The sequence below is a fragment of the Leuciscus leuciscus genome (assembly GCF_965113295.1).
Source record: "Leuciscus leuciscus genome assembly, chromosome: 15".
In the NCBI taxonomy this organism is placed as follows: domain Eukaryota; kingdom Metazoa; phylum Chordata; class Actinopteri; order Cypriniformes; family Leuciscidae; genus Leuciscus; species Leuciscus leuciscus.
This window is the reverse complement of record NC_138739.1, coordinates 22,582,995-22,601,527: the sequence shown is the minus strand read 5'-3', so window position 1 is coordinate 22,601,527 and position 18,533 is coordinate 22,582,995. Positions and strand designations below refer to the sequence as shown.

Here is an 18,533-nt window from a genome sequence, read left to right as displayed (position 1 = left end):
TTGGCCACATTTCAATTAAGATTTTCAGCTACTAATATTTTGTTTAGCTTATAGATAACAAATGCATACTAAAAGTAAAAAAACCCATTAATTTTGACTTCACGGGGACTTTAATTTAAGTTCTTTGTATTTTTATATTAGCCATTTTTTTGATAAAAACTATAATTATTTTAATTAATTTTATTATATAGCATAAATGTACAACATAGATACTACAGTGAACTAAATATCAGCCGAGTGTGTTTTCCGCATCTGTGTTTGATGGAGTTGCACAACCTCTCGAGACTTTCTCACAGCGCTGACTGGGACTTCCTGAAGCAACTTCGTTTCACTTTTCATTCCTCTAAATTTCCCCTGTTTTGAGAATACCACGGAGGTTTTAATTAACAGCGTCGAGATAAAAACACACAGATACGACACGAAGAGTGTTTTATTACATTTGTCCTATGGTTGGTAAGTTTTTTTTCGTCATATTTGTTTTACTGTCGCTGCTGTTGTGCTGAACGAGCGCATGTTTTATGTTTGCGGTTGTTAAGGTTGTCAAATTTTACAGATAGTGTAAGAATACACAATGCACTTTTTATGCCATTTCTTGGATGTATGCAAAAAGATTTGTATTCATATTTACTTATTTCTATTATGATTTAGTTATAAATTACTCTAAGAAATAGTACCTTGGCCCTGCCATGTTTTTTGAACATGTACGAATCATAATGGTACATGCCAATTGTTAGAATACTTTAATGGACTGAATTTCAACTGGTGCAAAATGTCAATAAAAAAAGTTGCAGAAAAAGTATTCTTCAATAGGCATGTAATATAATGTAATTAAATAAAATAGGTATATGATCATGGTAGCCTACCACACGGAAACATCAAAATTAACTATCAAAATATGATTTAACATCACTGAACCAAGATAAATGTATACCAGCAAACCTAAATGTTATCGATTAAATCAGTTAGAAATAGCTCTTTAATGTAACAGTTGCAGGTTACCACTTTTTACAGTGCAGAGCATATAAAAATACCATGGTATAAGCACAGTACTTTTTTGTGATCCAATATCTACAAATATTGCTTGTTATTTTGGACATATACTGTAATATATCTTTTAATATAATATAATACACAGTATATTTAATTTATTTTGTTAATTTTTTTTATTTAATTTAAAAATATAAAAATATATTTACTTAAATATATTAACTATTTAAAAAAAGTCTGAAACTAAAACTTATTGCAATGTTAATATAATATATTTAAAATGTTTTTATTAATATTTATACAATTTTATTTTATTAAAAAATATTAAAATATATTTATATAAATTAACTATTTAAAACAATTTTAATAAAAATTTTAAACGTATTGCTGTATATATATAATATAATACAATATTTACAATTAATTTTATTAATATTTATTTCTATTTAATTTTAAAATGTTTAAATATATTTATTTAAATATATTAACTATTTAAATTTTTTGTCTAAAACTTATTGCTGTTTTTTGGACAATGATATGATTGATATGATATGATACGATATGATGTGATATGACATAAAAATTATATATATAAATATTTAATCTATTTAAAACTTTTTTTAGTATGCACATATATGTCTAAAGCTAATTTTTTGTTGTACTTCTCACTGTGAGATAACAGTAGCACTGTTGTGTTATTGTTCAAAATCATGGTTTTTCTTTTAAACCATGATATTGCTTTTTTTTGGGGGGGGGGGGGGGGGACATATACAATTATATATATTTGGATATAATATAAAAAAAAACATATTGCTTCTCTTTTTTAACAAGCTTTCAAGATTAAAGCATGGCTGCCCTAGATGCCTCTACAAATATAATAGAAGGTGAGTGTTAGTAAATATATTATGCAGTAAATGTAAATATCACAAGTCATATTTTGACACAGCAAAATGCCTTATGTTACCATGGCAGCGGAGGACGCCGCTCAACTGCTGAGTGACGCCATCAACTCCAGAGACAAAGAAGAAGCCACTAAACACCTGGATCGACTTCTGGACCTGAAACTCCCCGTGTGTGTCAAAATAAATCCAGATGCGTACTCTAAAGACAGCATCAGGTATGCCGTCAGACCGGTTCCATCACACGAGAAACACTGAAACACTGAGCATACGTAACCATGGTTGTGTTTGGCTTTGTGTGGCGGCAGACTGAGAGTAGGAGTGGCGGACGCCGTATCAGATGCCCACATCCCAATAACAGTGCTGGTTCCAGTCTACATGACAGTCTCAGAGCTCAAAGAGAAGGTAAAGAGTGTTAGTGATGGACGTGAGAAGGAAAACTCTTCTCTGAAACCGAAACCCAAAATAATAGACATACTAAATGCATAGATATATTTGTGTTCCAGATCAATAATGACTACGGCTTCCACCCGGCCCTCCAGCGCTGGGTGATCGGGAAGCGTCTCGCGCAGGACAAAGACACCCTGTATAATTATGGAGTCCGAAACCATGATGATTCGGCCTTCCTCTTCATCCGCTCAGCACAGACTGCCCAACTGAGCCGCGAACAAGAGAGAAAAGAGAAACAGGACAGACGGATTGATGGTATCGAGACTATATTTCTAATAAAAAAAATTGCAGCTTGTATATGAAACATAAGTTTACTGAACCGCATGTCTTTCTTAATACAGTTATAATAGAGAACATCGTCCCCCGACCTCAACGCTCACCAGAGCTGCTCGCCAGAGGAGCCGATTTTCCTCCTCCTCCTCTACCTCCTAAACCTCAGGTATCTGTCTGTCTATCTATCCATCCATCCATCCATCCATCCATCTGTTTCTCTATCTATGTCTGTATCTGTCTATCCATCCATCCATCCATCCATCCATCCATCCATCCATCCATCCATCCATCTGTCTGTTTCTCTATCTATGTCTGTATCTGTCTATCTATCCATCTGTCTGTCTATCCATCTGTCTATCTGTCTGTCTATCTATCCATCCATCCATCCATCCATCTGTTTCTCTATCTATGTCTGTATCTGTCTATCCATCCATCCATCCATCCATCCATCCATCCATCCATCCATCCATCTGTCTGTTTCTCTATCTATGTCTGTATCTGTCTATCTATCCATCTGTCTGTCTATCCATCTGTCTATCTGTCTGTCTGTCTGTCTGTCTGTCTATCTATCTATCTATCTATCTATCTATCTATCTATCTATCTATCTATCTATCTATCTATCTATCTATCTGTCTGTCTATCTATCTGTCTATCCATCTGTCTATCCATCTGTCTGTCCATCTGTCTGTCCATCTGTCCGTCCATCTATCCATCTATCCATCTATCTATCTATCTATCTATCTATCTATCTATCTATCTATCTATCTATCTATCTATCTATCTATCTATCTATCTATCTGTCTGTCTGTCTATCTATCTGTCTGTCTATCCATCTGTCTATCTATCTGTCTATCCATCTCTCTATCTGTCTATCTATCTATCCATCTGTCTATCTATGTCTATCCGTCTGTCTATCCATCTCTCTATCCGTCTGTCTATCCGTCTGTCTATCCATCTATCTATCCATCTATCTATCCGTCTGTCTATCCATCTGTCTGTCCGTCTGTCTATCTGTCTATCTATCTATCTATCTATCTATCTATCTATCTATCTATCTATCTATCTATCTATCTATCTATCTATCTATCTATCTATCTATCTATCTATCTATCTATCTATCTATCTATCTATCCGTCTGTCTATCTATCCATCTGTCTGTCCATCTGTCTGTCCATCTGTCTGTCCATCTGTCTGTCCATCTGTCTGTCCATCTGTCTGTCCATCTGTCTGTCCATCTGTCTGTCCATCTGTCCGTCCATCTATCTATCTATCTATCTATCTATCTATCTATCTATCTATCTATCTATCTATCTATCTATCTGTCTGTCTGTCTATCCATCTGTCTATCTATCTGTCTATCCATCTCTCTATCTATCTATCCATCTGTCTATCTATGTCTATCCGTCTGTCTATCCATCTCTCTATCTGTCTGTCTATCCGTCTGTCTATCCATCTATCTATCCGTCTGTCTATCCATCTGTCTATCCGTCTGTCTATCCATCTCTCTATCCGTCTGTCTATCCATCTGTCTGTCTGTCTGTCTATCTGTCTGTCTATCCATCTATCTATCTGTCTGTCATTCTGTCGCTCTATCCATCCATCCATCCCTCCATTTATCTATCTCTCTATCTATTTGTCTGTCGCTCTATCTATCTGTCTGTCTGTCATTCTCTGTCTGTCTCTATGTCTATCTGTACGTCTGTCACTCTATCTATTGCACAATCTATCTCTATTTTTTGCTCTTATCATTCTGTCTGTCTATCCATCTATCTATCTGTCTGTCATTCTGTCGCTCTATCCATCCCTCCATTTATCTATCTCTCTATCTATTTGTCTGTCGCTCTATCTATCTGTCTGTCTGTCATTCTCTGTCTGTCTCTATGTCTATCTGTACGTCTGTCACTCTATCTATTGCACAATCTATCTCTATTTTTTGCTCTTATCATTCTGTCGCTCTATCTATCATGTTGTCGCTCTAGCTTCTGATGAATCTCGTAATTATAATCATTGTGTTTGGTTTTCTAGATGGTTGGTTGGTCATGTCCCGAGTGCACATACCTGAATAAACCTACACGTCCGGGGTGCGAGATGTGCAGCACGGCGAGACCTGAGAACTATACAGTGCCGGATCTGTACCAGCCGGACCAGGCAGAAACCAGGAGACTCCAGCAGGAGGAACTCGCCCGCCTGCAGTACGAGCAGGTTAGATGAGAGGACACAACATACTGGACTACAAAACCACTCCAAATACACCAGGGTTACACCTGTGGAACAAACTCTGAAAGTAGCTAACCGTATGACTGCATCTACAAAGCTTTACAGTAGAAAAAGATCAGTGGATCAATGGAAAGTGAAAACAACGAACATTTAGAAAGTTTTCAAACTCCTTCACTTTTCAAACAATTTATTTGTGTAATACACTGGTTTGAAAGTGTTTAAGTGGATTCTTTTCTGTTTACTTTGCATCACAAAAAGCATTTTTCATTTTGTTGTTGACTAAATGATAAAACAAACTACTGTTTTATTCATTAAAGCAAACTAATGAAGCAAATTGAAGCAATTTAATTTTATACAGTCCTGAATAAAAAATAAAATAAAAAAGAGGATTGCCATTGTATCTTTTTTTATCATGTGGATCAGTTGTTTCCAAATTAGGCTTTTATATTTACCAATAGGAAAAATGCCATATGTAATTATATTACGACACATTCATAAGAAGACAAAGAAACTCTTTCAGGATTTCAAAGAATACATATATTTTTATAAATTAAATACATATATCAAATCTAAAATATTAAATGTATTAATTATTATTCATTAATTATTAAATCACACATAAAAATAATAATAATTTAATTTAATTATATTCTTTTCCATAGGATAAATTCTTATCTTAGGATAGCGTCTTTTAGGATTAGATCCACATTATGATATTAATTCTAAAAGGAATCTTTTAGCATTTTGACATAATACAAAAAAAAAACCACACACACAAACATAACACATGTGGCTGTGTCCATTCAGTCTCTGATAGAAGAACGAAAGAAGAATTTCCAAGAACTCCTGGAAACAGATTCCCAGAGTCTGGTGGGGAACATAGATCAACTGGATTGTGCCATCTGCATTTGCACCATCATGCCAGGAGAGGGCGCCGTGCTGAGAGAGTGCCTGCATAGCTTCTGCAGGTCATATAAGACTGTTCAATTGTTACTGTAAACAGGAAGTACAACTGAAACATAGTCTAAAATACAACTTCTGTTTATCCTACAGGGAGTGTCTGAAGGAAACCGTCCTGAACTGCACGGATGCCGAGGTGGCCTGTCCATATAGAGACGACGCTTATTCCTGTAACTGCATACTTCAAGATCGAGAAATCAAATCAGTAAGATCATAAATGCAGTATCATTGAACCTTGACTTATTGCGGTTCACTTGATAAACACACCAAACCCTACTGTTTCCCACCAGCTTCTCTCTCAGGACGAGTACCAGAAGTTTCTGGAACTGAGGCTGAACATCGCAGAGTCGCGCAGTGAGAACAGTTACCACTGCAAAACGCCCGACTGCGCCGGCTGGTGCATCTTCGAAGATGACGTCAACGAATTCACGTGTGACATCTGTCATGAGACGAACTGCCTCCTCTGCAAGGTGAATATCACGTTTGTTTAGTTCACGTCCAGTTTTTAGGTGCATGTTACGGTGACTTAAAAGACTGTGTGTGTTTTTTCCAAGGCTATTCACAAGGGAATGAATTGCCAGCAGTACCAGGACGACCTGCGAATACGAGCGCAGAATGACGACGCAGCCCTGCAGACCACGCAGATGCTGGATGTGGGTGGAAAACTCATTTGTTTCAAACTGTTTTTGTTAATATTTGAAGCTATTGAAGTTATTGAAACAGCGCCCACTAGGGATGGGAATTGTTATAGGGATAGTCTGCCCAAAAATGAAAATTCTGTTATTAATTCCTCACCCTCATGTCGTTTCAAACCCGTAAGACTTTTGTTCATCTTCGGAACAGAAATGAAGATCTTTTGATTACATCTGAGAGCTTTCTGTCCTTCCACTGACAGCTTCGCAAATGACAATTTGATTCTTCAAAAAGTTCATAAAGAGATCGTAAAACGTATCTATATGAATAGAGTGGTTTAGTCCAAATTTTTCTGAAGAGACATGATCTTTATATGATGAACAGATTTAATTTAAGCTTTTATTGACATAAATGTACAATAATTATCTATTAATAATAAATTGAAATTAGACTACATTGGTCGCGTTATATGTGTTTGATACACTAAAAAGTACAGATTCATAAGAGTAATTTGTTTGGGACTCAACATTGGTCAAGCTGTATGTGTTTGATTCACTTAAAAAGCTAATGTTTGATTCCTGAATGAGTGACTCTTATAAATAATCTCTTTTCAGTGAATCAAACACATTCAGCACATCCAATGTAATTTGATTAAAAAAAAAAAGACTCTAATGAATTGTCTCTTTTCAGTGAATCAGACACACACAGTGTGACCAATGTAGTCTGATTCCTGAACAAATGACTCTATTGAATCGTCTCTTTTTATTGAATCAAACATATCCACAGCGTAAACAATGTTTGATTCACAAAAAAGTGCAGATTCATGGGAGTCATTAGGAATCAGACTACACTGGTCACACTGTGTGTGAAAGTGATATGTGAACACACACACACACTGCAAACCGTGGACACACACCCGGAGCAGAGGGCAGCCATTTTGCGGTTGCGCCCGGGGAGCGATTGGGGGTTAGGTGCCTCGCTCAAGTGCACTTAAGTCATTTCCTGCTGGTATTGAGAATCAAACCTGCAACCTTTGGGTTACCAGTCTGACTCTAACCATTAGGCCACGACTGCTCATGCACTGTGTGCATTTGATTCACTGAAAATAACCATTTCATAAGAGTCATTTGTTTAGGAATCATATTAAATTTGTTGTGCTGAATGTGTTTGATTCACTGAAAAGAACCATTTCATAAGAGTCATTTGTTTAGGAATCATATTAAATTTGTTGTGCTGAATGTGTTTGATTCACTGAAAAGAACCATTTCATAAGAGTCATTTGTTTAGGAATCATATTAAATTTGTTGTGCTGAATGTGTTTGATTCACTGAAAAGAACCATTTCATAAGAGTCATTTGTTTAGGAATCGGATTAAATTTGTTGTGCTGAATGTGTTTGATTCACTGAAAAGAGCTGATTTATAGTTAATGTGTTCTGGAATCGGATTACATTGGTTGTGTTGCATGTTTCAGATTTTTGAGATTTTAAAGAATTAACGTTAAAATGTTCGTTACCTGTCAACCGGTTTCCATTCCAGCAACTCCTGAAGAACGGCGAGGCGATGAACTGTCCAAAATGTCAGGTGATCGTCCAGAAGAAAGACGGCTGTGACTGGATCTGTTGTCTGATGTGTAAGACCGAGATCTGCTGGGTGACTAAACAAGCCCGATGGGGACCAAAGGTCGGACACCAAACTACATGATTCATTCGTTCAGTGATTCACAAGCATCAGATATGGTTAACCTAGACCTGGTTTTGACTCCTCAGGGTACCGGAGACACGTCGGGTGGTTGCAGATGTCGAGCCAACGGAGTCCTCTGCCATCCGCAGTGCCAGAACTGCCACTGAACACTGGCGGCATATCTGAACGCTGCTTCTTCAACAAGCAAAAACCTGCGCTACAGTAAAACAACACTTACGAAACTCCTTAAAATAATCCAGGTGAGGTTAATGTGCCGCAGTTGTGGTTGTACCTTTAAAACGTTCACTTTCTCTAGTCATATCACTGGCACATCAATCAGATTTAACGATATGTTCCAGGACTAAAGATTCAGAACGTGTTTACAAAATTAAATGTATCTGAGCTTTTATAGGATGAAAAAGTGACATTTTTAAAAATGCTTTAATTGTGTTTAATCACTACTATTTTCTGGCGACTTGATGCTCTGGGACTTTGTGCAATGCTATTGTAAGAGAAAAGACTTCTTATTGTTGTATCTTGATTTTTTGTTTATAATCCAAAGATGTTTTGTTGTAAAATCGTAGTAGAACATGCAATATGGCATGATGAAGGAATAAATCAAACTGTTAAAAAAAAAAAAAAAACGACACATTGAAGATTAACTCAAATTCACAACAAATGCATAAAATGGAGTGGATTGTAATCAAATTATATATATATAAAAAAGAAAAACCCTCAATTGTCATAATTATTGATATATCAATTAAAAATGAAAATAAAGTTGTAATATAATTTTCAGAATACAGGTTTTTCCTCATATTGCTATTTAAAAAAAAAAAAAAACATGTCAAAGCATTATCATTCTGTTCTCTTTTGTTTACAATAGATTCAATAAAGCTGGTATACAAAATAATGGAGCCAATTCACATGATTTTTTGATCTCCTTAAAGGCACACTATGCAAGATTTGTACCTTAATATAACAGCTTTGAAATCATTTCGATGGTAAACGAACTTGTAGTAATCGTGGCAGAGTCGACGAAGAAAACGAAGAAAGCGCGGTCGGAAGAGTCAAGGAAAAGAAAACGAGAAACGTATTTACGACAGTAACGTTAAATACAAGAACTCCACAGCGACTCTAGGGGGCGCTGTTTGACAAAAACGGAAACTGCATAGTGTGCCTTTAATATGTTGAATTTATCCAAATGAACAAATCTCTTCTACACAGATCGTTTTACTTTTCATTTTATTGAAACATATTTAGCAACATGGTCAAATGTGAGACATTAACTTCAGCGAACCAGAGACAACTTATAACAATCTCTCAAAGTGCAAACAAATAAGAAAGAAGCATGTTCTTTAGTGCAAAATTAATGCAAAATCAAAGCAGTGATTATGTAGTCATACAGTAGTATTGTGTGGATGGCAGCATGTTATTTTAATAAATCATGATTCAGCAATATAAGAATAATGGAAAATATCCACTTGGATGTTACTCTAAGCTTAGATGTTAAGTGGAAACGATCAGTTGTGAACAGCATTTAAAAAATAAAAATAACAAATGTGCCATGATTCAACACTTACCTGGAGTTAAATTACAGAAACTACTTTAAGTATTTCACGTTTATCATTTACACACTCCAGAATATCTCAAGTTTGTTGATCAGCTTAAGTTACTTAAGTGGTTTCAATTCCAGCTCTGAGATTCATGAAAAATGTACGTTATGTACCAAGATTAGCACTTATCACTAAAAAAAATTATAATACTGCAATTAAGGTGATTTGGAGAAGAAAAAACTGAAATGTAGTGAAAAAATTAACTTCAGAAACATTAACATAGAAATTGTGAACATAATAAAATGACTCTTCATTCACTGCTGTTTTATAATTGCTTCTTACCTAAGATTTTACGTACTCAAAACTAATTCGATTCCTTCCAATAAGGGGCCCTGAACCAAATAAATTTCTAATTCTATGAACAGGGGCTCTAAAATATTTTGGTCTCAATAGATATATATATATTTTTAAATAAAACACATAGCAGCTCAATCATGAAACACAAGTAAAGCAAATTTCTGCATAGATCATTTGTAATGTAATTTTTTGGGAAATTTACATAAGAATGACTTTACAAACAATGTATATCAACCGTTTTTGTTTGAATGTTGTTTCTGTACATGAATTTCAGAACAAAAACTTTACATACTTTGCTTGTAAAAGCAAAATGTAAATTGCCGCAAAATGGATGGTTTTACAAAGGACTTGTACAACATTCATTAAAGCATAATTGCGTAAACTCTTGTATTCACTTCACTTTGACATTTTATAGAAAAATAGTTTGATAAATGTGAATGTTTTTGTAGATGAATTTCAAAACAAAAGAAATCTCTTAAACTATCGTTATGTACACGGTTCATAAAAGCATTTTTACATAAACTGTTGCATTAACTTTAGTGTGAAAATTTACGTAAAAATGTATTTACGAACAATGTACATGAATGCTTTTTTGTGCATTCATTTCAAAACAAAAACTCCCTTAAAATATTCTGTACATAGTTCATAAAATAAGTCTTAAGTAAATTGTTGTAGTGAATTTAGTCTGAAAATTTACGTAAAAACACATGTATACATACATATTTTGTACATGAATTTGAAAACAAAAACTATGATTACTAAATTGTTACATTCAATTCAGTCACAGTTTACATACAAATTGTATTACGAGCAAGGTACATGAATGTCATAAATTACGTTAGTTATGTGCATAGCTCGTAAAATCATCCTTATGTAAATTTTCGCATTGAATTGAATGCCACAATTAAGCAATTACGTTTTTTTTTGTTTTAAAGGTTCATGTACATTGTTAGTAAAACAATTTTTATGTAAATTATCACACTGAATTGAATTCAACAATGTAATGATAGTTTAAGTGAGATTTTGTTTTGAAATTCACATGTGAAACTTGTATATTGTATGCAAAACAAAGTTTTAGTTTTGACAAAGCCGTCGCATTTAAGCGAATGCAACAATTTACAAAACCATCTACATAATGATTGAGTTTAAATTCATGCACAAAAACAAAAATGTACATTGTTTGTCAAGGTATTCTTACTGTGTGTAAATTTCCGCATTGAATTGAATGAGACAATTTAAGTAAAAATAGCTTGACAATCAATGTACATTTTGGTTGTTTTTAGATGAATTTCAAATGTATATACATTTTTGAAACAAAAACAAACTATTATTACTAAATTATTGCATTTGATTAAAAATTTCCATAAAAATTGGTTTACGATCAATGTAAATGAACTTTCGAAAAAGAAGAACTAATTACAAAATTGTTTAATTTAATTTGACAATTTACATAAAAATTGTTGTATGACCAATGTACATGAATGCTGTTGCACATGAATTTCAATTATTCGTAAAAGCATTCTTATGTAAAAAGTCTGACGTCTACAGATGATTTACACAAAAATGTGCACAGATCGTGTTTCATGAATGAGCCGTGGAGTGTACATACCTCTACTGTACATTTATCTCGACACAATGATTGACGTTCTTGTGGATCCAGGAAACATTTTCCTTTCATTTCAGACTCTAGGGAAAAAAAACTTGTTTAATTAGAATAACCATACGCACAATATTTTATTCATTAGTCTGACTCGTATATAAATACAAAAAAGAAAAAAAAGAAAGGCGAAATAACAAACATTCAGTCCTCAAATTGAGACGCTGTTATTGTGTGCTGTCGATTGGCTTCTTCACGGGAAGAGTAAGTCTAGCTTAGGAGCCCATTCCAGGGCAGAGTTTACCACGGCTAAAGCTGCGGCCCCCAACGCCACAGTCAAACCCATGACCGCTAGCCTCATGAAGCGGCGTCCCGTGGTTTGCACGACGGCTACGGTGCTGCGCTGGGCCTCCAGCGTGCGCTTCTGCTGCTCCATCCGTCTCTGCCGGAGAACCGTGTCCGGGCGCTGCTGCGTCGACGCCAGCTCAAAGTCTTTGAAGGTGGAGACGGCGGTTCTGGACAGAGAGAATGGTTTGTGAGATATTTGTTGCTGTGAGAAACCCCTTCAGAGCAAGGCTGATAGACTCACTGCTGACTGCGCTCTCTGGCCAGCTCAGACGGAGGGAACTGAACGAACAGATCTCCCGCGCGGCTGATCAGAGTCTCGTACGGCAGGTCCTGTGGGATTCGGGACAGGAGATGGTGCATCATGGCCATGTCACACTCACAGTCCAGCACCTCCTCCTCTCGATGCAGCACGATCTGCAGGAAGAAAACAACGCTGGATACCAGGAGAATTACACAGGACACAAGGACAACCAATGAATGTGAGAGAATTTCTTTGCTGTTGTGTGTTTGGATTTCTATTGAATCTTACAGCTTGGGTTTTAATAGTAGTATTAATATACTCTAAAAATGTACATTAAAAATTAACTAGAAAAATATTAATTAGAATAATTTTTTTTTTTTTATTACGATAATAAAAATGAGATTTTTACTATATTAAATACAATACAATATGTGATCGATACAATAATAAGAAATACAATTTTTTTTTCATCATGGTAATGAGTATCTATGGTACGTTAATAAAAATGTTTGTTTTTTGCTGCATTATGATAATGACAATTAGATGTTTTTTATTATGGTAATGACATTTTTTATGTATTAAATAACATCCCATTTTATGTAATGGTAATGACAATAACATTTTTGCAATTTTTTATGTTTTTCAAAATATTAAATAATATAAAATTGCATTATGGTAATGACTATTGGATTTAGTATATATATATATATATATTGGATATCTAATTGTATGGCATGGTAAAGACAATGACATTTTTTGCATTATGGTAATAATCTTTTTTTATTTTTTAAATAATATCTAATTGCATTATGGCAATGACTTAGATTTTTTTTAAAATATATTAATTAATATCCAACTGTATGGCATGGTAATGACAATGAGATTTTTTTTGTATTATGGTAATACATATTTTTCTAAATATTCCATTTTATGTTACGTAATCACAATGAATTTTTTTAAATATTAAATAACAATGATTTTATTTTGCATTATGCTATTGACAATGATTTTTTTTTTTTTTTTTTATAATATCTTGTTAATGTTATGGTAATGTCAATGCTTTTTAAATTATTAAATAATATCCTGTTTTATGTCACAGTAATGATGAGAATTTTCTACCCTTGACATTAAAGAAAATTCATTTAACTTTTTTTTACATTACAGTAGGTCACTAACAATTAGGTGGAAAATGAAATAATAATAATAATCAAATTAATGTCACAATGCACAAAATCTTAATGGTCCTAAGAATAGGCTTAATTTCTTTTATACAAAATATAATTTTTTTTCTTTTTAAAACTACTCCATAGTCTATTAGTATTTAGTTACCATACATCAAAACTCCATGTCTGGAAGTTTAGGCAGACTGCAGATTCTGAACACAGTACTTTATTGTTCATCACGACATGAGAGAATGTGTCAATTATTTATTCAGACTCAACAACACGGCCTAAAAATAGCTGCTAATGCGGTGGCAGTGAAACTGCTGACCCATTTCTGCTGAATATCAGAAACCAGAGACTCAGAAGAGGGTTTTGATGATGACAAAGAGTCAAACAAACGCAAACGTACCACAGCAGCAAAGTATATAGGCATGAGGGGATGGCAGGCCAGGAAGAAGTCGTACAACCGGACAACATGGCGGAAATCTGACAGCACGTGTCCGAACCATGTGATGAGCCAGCTGAGGGCGAAAATCGTGCCCACTTCAGCTCTGTTGAGAAAATAAAGATGCTTATCTCAAACTACTCATGTGAATAAAGAACATCGCTCATCATTCTTTCACATGGTACATAATGATGACCAAACAGGATCAATCAAACCATTGTGCTTCAGCACAAACATACAAAGCAAACATAAAAAGCAAACAAAAAGGGGCGTATACTCACTGCTGCATGAAGTCGTACACTTCAGGGTTCACTCTCTCGATGATGGGCATCAGGTAGTTCAAGATGTGTTTGGTGTTGTCCATAGTGGGGTCCATAAAGTCCCTGAAATGCAAGTTAGATGCATGAACAATATCTATTTAGACATTAAAACAAAAAAGGTAACACTTTACAATCAGGTTTCATTAGTTAACTACTTTAGTTAACAATACTTCTACAGTATTTATTCATCTTTGCTAATGCTAATTTTGACATTTGCTAATACATTATTAAAATCAAAGGTTGTATTTGTTAACATCAGTTAACGCACTGTGAACTAACATGAACAATCAATGAACAACTATATTTTTTAATAACTAACATTAACAAAGATTAGTAAATACTGTAACAAATGTATTGCTCATTGTTAGTTCATGTTAGTTAATACATTAACTAATGTTAACAAATGAAACCTTATTGTAAAGTGTTACCAAAAAAAAGCTGTTTTAAGAAGATGTTTTACCTTACTATAATACAGCAACTGAAGTAATATTTTGTTCCCTTTATTTTCAGCATAAATTAGGGCACATTCAAGAAATGTATAAATAAAAGATGTATATTAATATTTTAAAGTTTAAATAATAATATTAATATGCTTCTCACTGAGAATGAGATTTTTTTTGTAGGAGGGAATTGAGCTTGATTATCTTTAACCGAAATAAATGTAAAAATAAATATTTTACAATTTAAATAATAATGAATATAATTCACTTATTTAATAATAATAATAATAATGATAATATATTTTTACATTAGTGATGAGAATGAGATTTTTTGTTGGAGGAAATTGCACTTAATATTTAATTAATAAAGATTATTATATAGAATATTTAATGTAACATTTAAATAATAATGAATATATTTAAATTACATATAACAAAATATATGTAGACAATATTTAAGAATAAATAATAATATTTTCACATTACAGTTTTGAGAATGAAATTTTTGTGAGAGGGAATTGCACTTAATTATATTGAACAATGTCAGAATGCAAAACAATTGGCAAAAAATTATATATATATATATATAAATATATATATATATATATGTCCCAGACAGGTTCTGGACCCGTTTCTTTTCTGTTCCTGGCCCACCTGAGATGGTGAGTGGAGAGTTTCTCCACCAGGGCAGTGGCGAGTCGTTCCCCGAGCACCAGCAGGAAGGTCACCACGATGTCATGGTAACCCTGATAATAGTGCAGCTGAGGGTTTTTCACGAGCACCCGCAGAATAATATCAGTCAGCTCCTCCTGAAGTCCCTCCCGCTGCTCGTCTGGCATCCCTGCGTCCATTAAACACATTAAAGCAGTTTAGACATGTACAGAGACCAGCTCCAGATCCGGAAGAAGCAGCGCTCACCTGGAGGGAAGCGTCTGAGGGATCTCTGGACGTCCAGAAGCACTTGGTTGAAGTCCTTGTTGTTGTCTCGATCCACCGTCTCTGAAGAATGAAAACTTGATTTACATCTGCAAGGCTTTCGGAAAGTGAATTCCCTCGGATGTCCTAAGTGTTCGGTCTTACCTAGTTGCTCAGGTATGTTGTCTACAGACACGTTGAGCAGCCTGGGCCACACCTGCCGGCGGATCTCATCGGTCAGAAGACCTCCTTCACTGATGGCCATGCGCCTCAGAGCGGGCACGTCCACGGGCGTCATGTTCAGGGCCTGCGTGATCTCCGCCATCTTCCTCTTCCGTCGGGACTCGCCATCTGCAGACATGAAGACTGGAGTCAGCGGCTGAATACTGCGTTACCTCCTACAGCACTGACTTATTGTGCTTCAGCACAAGAGTTTACTGGAAATGAACAAGTTGACTAAGATCTTTACCCTTTCTCCTTCTTTTGCGCAAGTCTTTTTGACACAACAGCCATTCCCCAGAGGGACAGTAAGATTAAAAGGCTTTTTTTTAACTACTTTAGTCTGGCTTACAAAATACACTCACGTCCCAAACATATGAAGCAGTCTGCTTTTGTGAAACATATTTTTAGAGAGCATAGTCTATTATGCCACATGTTTGGGTATGATGAATAATATTATATATGTGACCCTGGACCACAAAATCAGTCTTATGTGTATTTTTTTTTAAATTGAGATTTATACATCATCTGAAAGCTGAATACATAATATTTCCATTGATATTAGGTTTGTTAGGATATGACAATATTTGGCGTAGATACAACTATTTTAACATCTGGAAACTGAGGGTGCAGAAAAATCTAAATATTGAGAAAATCGCCTTTAAAGTTGTCCATTTCTATAGGCGATTGTGCTGCATCCACTCACAAAAATATTTTTTTTATATATTTAAGGTGGGAAATTTACTAAATATCTTCATGGATCATGATCTTTACTTAATATCCTTATGATTTTTGGCATAAAAGAAAAATCGATAATTTTTACCCATACAATGTTTTGTTGGCTATTGCCACAAATATACCCGTGCTACTTAAGACTGGTTTTGTGATCCAGGGTCACATATATATAATATGTATAATGTTATGACTACGTACTTAAGATATGAAATAATGAGCACAAGATCTGTAAATACAAAAGATAAGTCACAGGACACTCCCACAGGAAAACAATTAGATGTATTTAAAGGATTATGAGGCAGAAATAAATTATTAACACACCCAAAGAAAATTATATTTTTTTATATACAGTAGTCAACATTTGAAGTGGATCAAAACCTTTCATCAAAGTTATACATGAATTTTGAAATTCAAAGTTCAATACCGTGAACTTTTTTGATCCACTTCAAACGTTGACTAGTGTATATATATATAGGCCTATATCTCATACTCTAAATATTCTTATATCTATCAGACAAATACACATATGAATAATTTATATATCAACATATTTATGTATTGATCCATCTCTATATATAGATAGACAGTATGATAGATAGATAGATAGATAGAGCAACAGTATGATAGATAGATAGATAGATAGAGCAACAGTATGATAGATAGATAGATAGATAGATAGATAGATAGATAGAGCAACAGTATGTTAGATAGATAGATGGATAGATTGACAGTGTGATAGATAGATAGAGCGACAGATAGATAGATAGATAGATAGATAGATAGATAGATAGATAGATAGATAGATGATAGATTGACATTGTGATAGATAGTATGATAGATTGACAGTGTGATAGACAGATAGATATAGATAGATAGATAGAATGATAGAGCGACAGTATGATAGACAGACAGTATGGTAGATAGATAGATAGATAGATAGATAGATAGATAGATAGATAGATAGATAGATAGATAGATAGATAGAGCGACAGTATGTTAGATAGATGATAGATTGACAGTGTGATAGACAGATAGATATAGATAGATAGATAGAATGATAGAGCGACAGTATGATAGACAGACAGTATGGTAGATAGATAGATAGATAGATAGATAGATAGATAGATAGTATGTTAGATAGATGATAGATTGACAGTGTGATAGACAGATAGATATAGATAGATAGAATGATAGAGCGACAGTATGATAGATAGACAGTATGGTAGATAGATAGATAGATAGATAGAGCGACAGTATGTTAGATAGATAGATGGATAGATTGATAGAGTGACCGTATGATAGACAGTATGATAGATAGATAGATAGATAGATAGATAATCCATTTCCATACTCCCATATTTTCTATCTCGTAACATAAATACAAAACTCTAAAATTAGTTTAGTAAAAACTGTAATATTGAAACGAGCATTCATCTTTTATCGCCAGTTAAAGCAGTAAGAGCTCCCATCATGTCATAAATGAACACACTTCTATAAAACACACTTCTATAAAACACACCTTGTTTTCCGAGTCCATTGAGCGAGGAAGAAGCTCCGACACTGCGTGACTTCTTCATCCTGTCGCTAATGTCTGTCCCTTTCCTCGGGTTCAAGTCCAGCTAGCAGCTACATCATTTTATTTCAATGCAATGCGAACAGCTGATGGGCTTTTCCTTTAGCTTGACAGCTAACCTACAGGCCACATCATCTCGTTAGCTGTGTAAACGCATGTCGAATGAAAAGCATATGTCTCTTCGGTCTTTTTTACTCATGTCAAGGGTTTTAAATCAGTGCGTTCCGCCGAACCGACCGGGACCTCGGAGTCTCTTTTGTGTCATTTCATGATGTGAACCGCTTCAGAAGCTCCAGCTGTAGTATCATCTGGGTTAATGTTTACGTGTGAGTGAAGGATTATGGGAGTTGTAGTTTTATTGGCAAAAGGAGGGGTCCTAGCAACCATTCAAAATTAAAGTCCAAGATAATAAAACAAAAAAAACAAAGACAAAAAAAATATTTCCGTTTGTTTTTTCTTGTAGACTGTAAAAGGGTTTTATTTGTTTTTGTCCTACCCCCTAGAAACTGTCTGTAACACACAT

At 34.6% G+C, this 18,533-nt stretch overlaps 2 protein-coding genes across 4 annotated transcripts; one reads left to right on the top strand and one right to left on the bottom strand.

Annotated features, from left to right (window-relative positions):
* Nucleotides 1-277: 277 nt before the first annotated feature.
* On the top strand, nucleotides 278-11,798 carry rbck1 (RanBP-type and C3HC4-type zinc finger containing 1). 3 transcript variants are annotated; one of them, XM_082138028.1, is made up of 13 exons: nucleotides 278-449; nucleotides 1,819-1,871; nucleotides 1,960-2,104; nucleotides 2,195-2,291; nucleotides 2,393-2,591; nucleotides 2,678-2,775; nucleotides 4,636-4,812; nucleotides 5,635-5,795; nucleotides 5,881-5,992; nucleotides 6,078-6,257; nucleotides 6,342-6,440; nucleotides 7,958-8,101; nucleotides 8,188-11,798. In XM_082138028.1, the coding sequence occupies exons 2-13, from the start codon at nucleotides 1,835-1,837 to the stop codon at nucleotides 8,266-8,268; spliced, it is 1,530 nt and encodes a 509-aa protein (XP_081994154.1). In that variant the 5' UTR covers nucleotides 278-449; nucleotides 1,819-1,834; the 3' UTR covers nucleotides 8,269-11,798. The 3 variants fall into 3 exon arrangements, with proteins under 3 accessions (XP_081994154.1, XP_081994155.1, XP_081994153.1); XM_082138029.1 differs by having other exon boundaries at nucleotides 278-453; nucleotides 2,678-2,777; nucleotides 4,641-4,812; XM_082138027.1 differs by having other exon boundaries at nucleotides 279-453.
* tbc1d20 (TBC1 domain family, member 20) lies at nucleotides 9,330-18,421 on the bottom strand. Its single transcript, XM_082138030.1, has 8 exons — nucleotides 17,957-18,421; nucleotides 15,649-15,834; nucleotides 15,487-15,567; nucleotides 15,223-15,409; nucleotides 14,090-14,191; nucleotides 13,773-13,914; nucleotides 12,201-12,373; nucleotides 9,330-12,126 (listed from the first exon to the last, which is right to left on the bottom strand). Exons 1-8 carry the CDS (start codon nucleotides 18,012-18,014, stop codon nucleotides 11,865-11,867), a joined length of 1,191 nt encoding a protein of 396 aa, XP_081994156.1. The 5' UTR covers nucleotides 18,015-18,421; the 3' UTR covers nucleotides 9,330-11,864.
* Nucleotides 18,422-18,533: the final 112 nt, after the last annotated feature.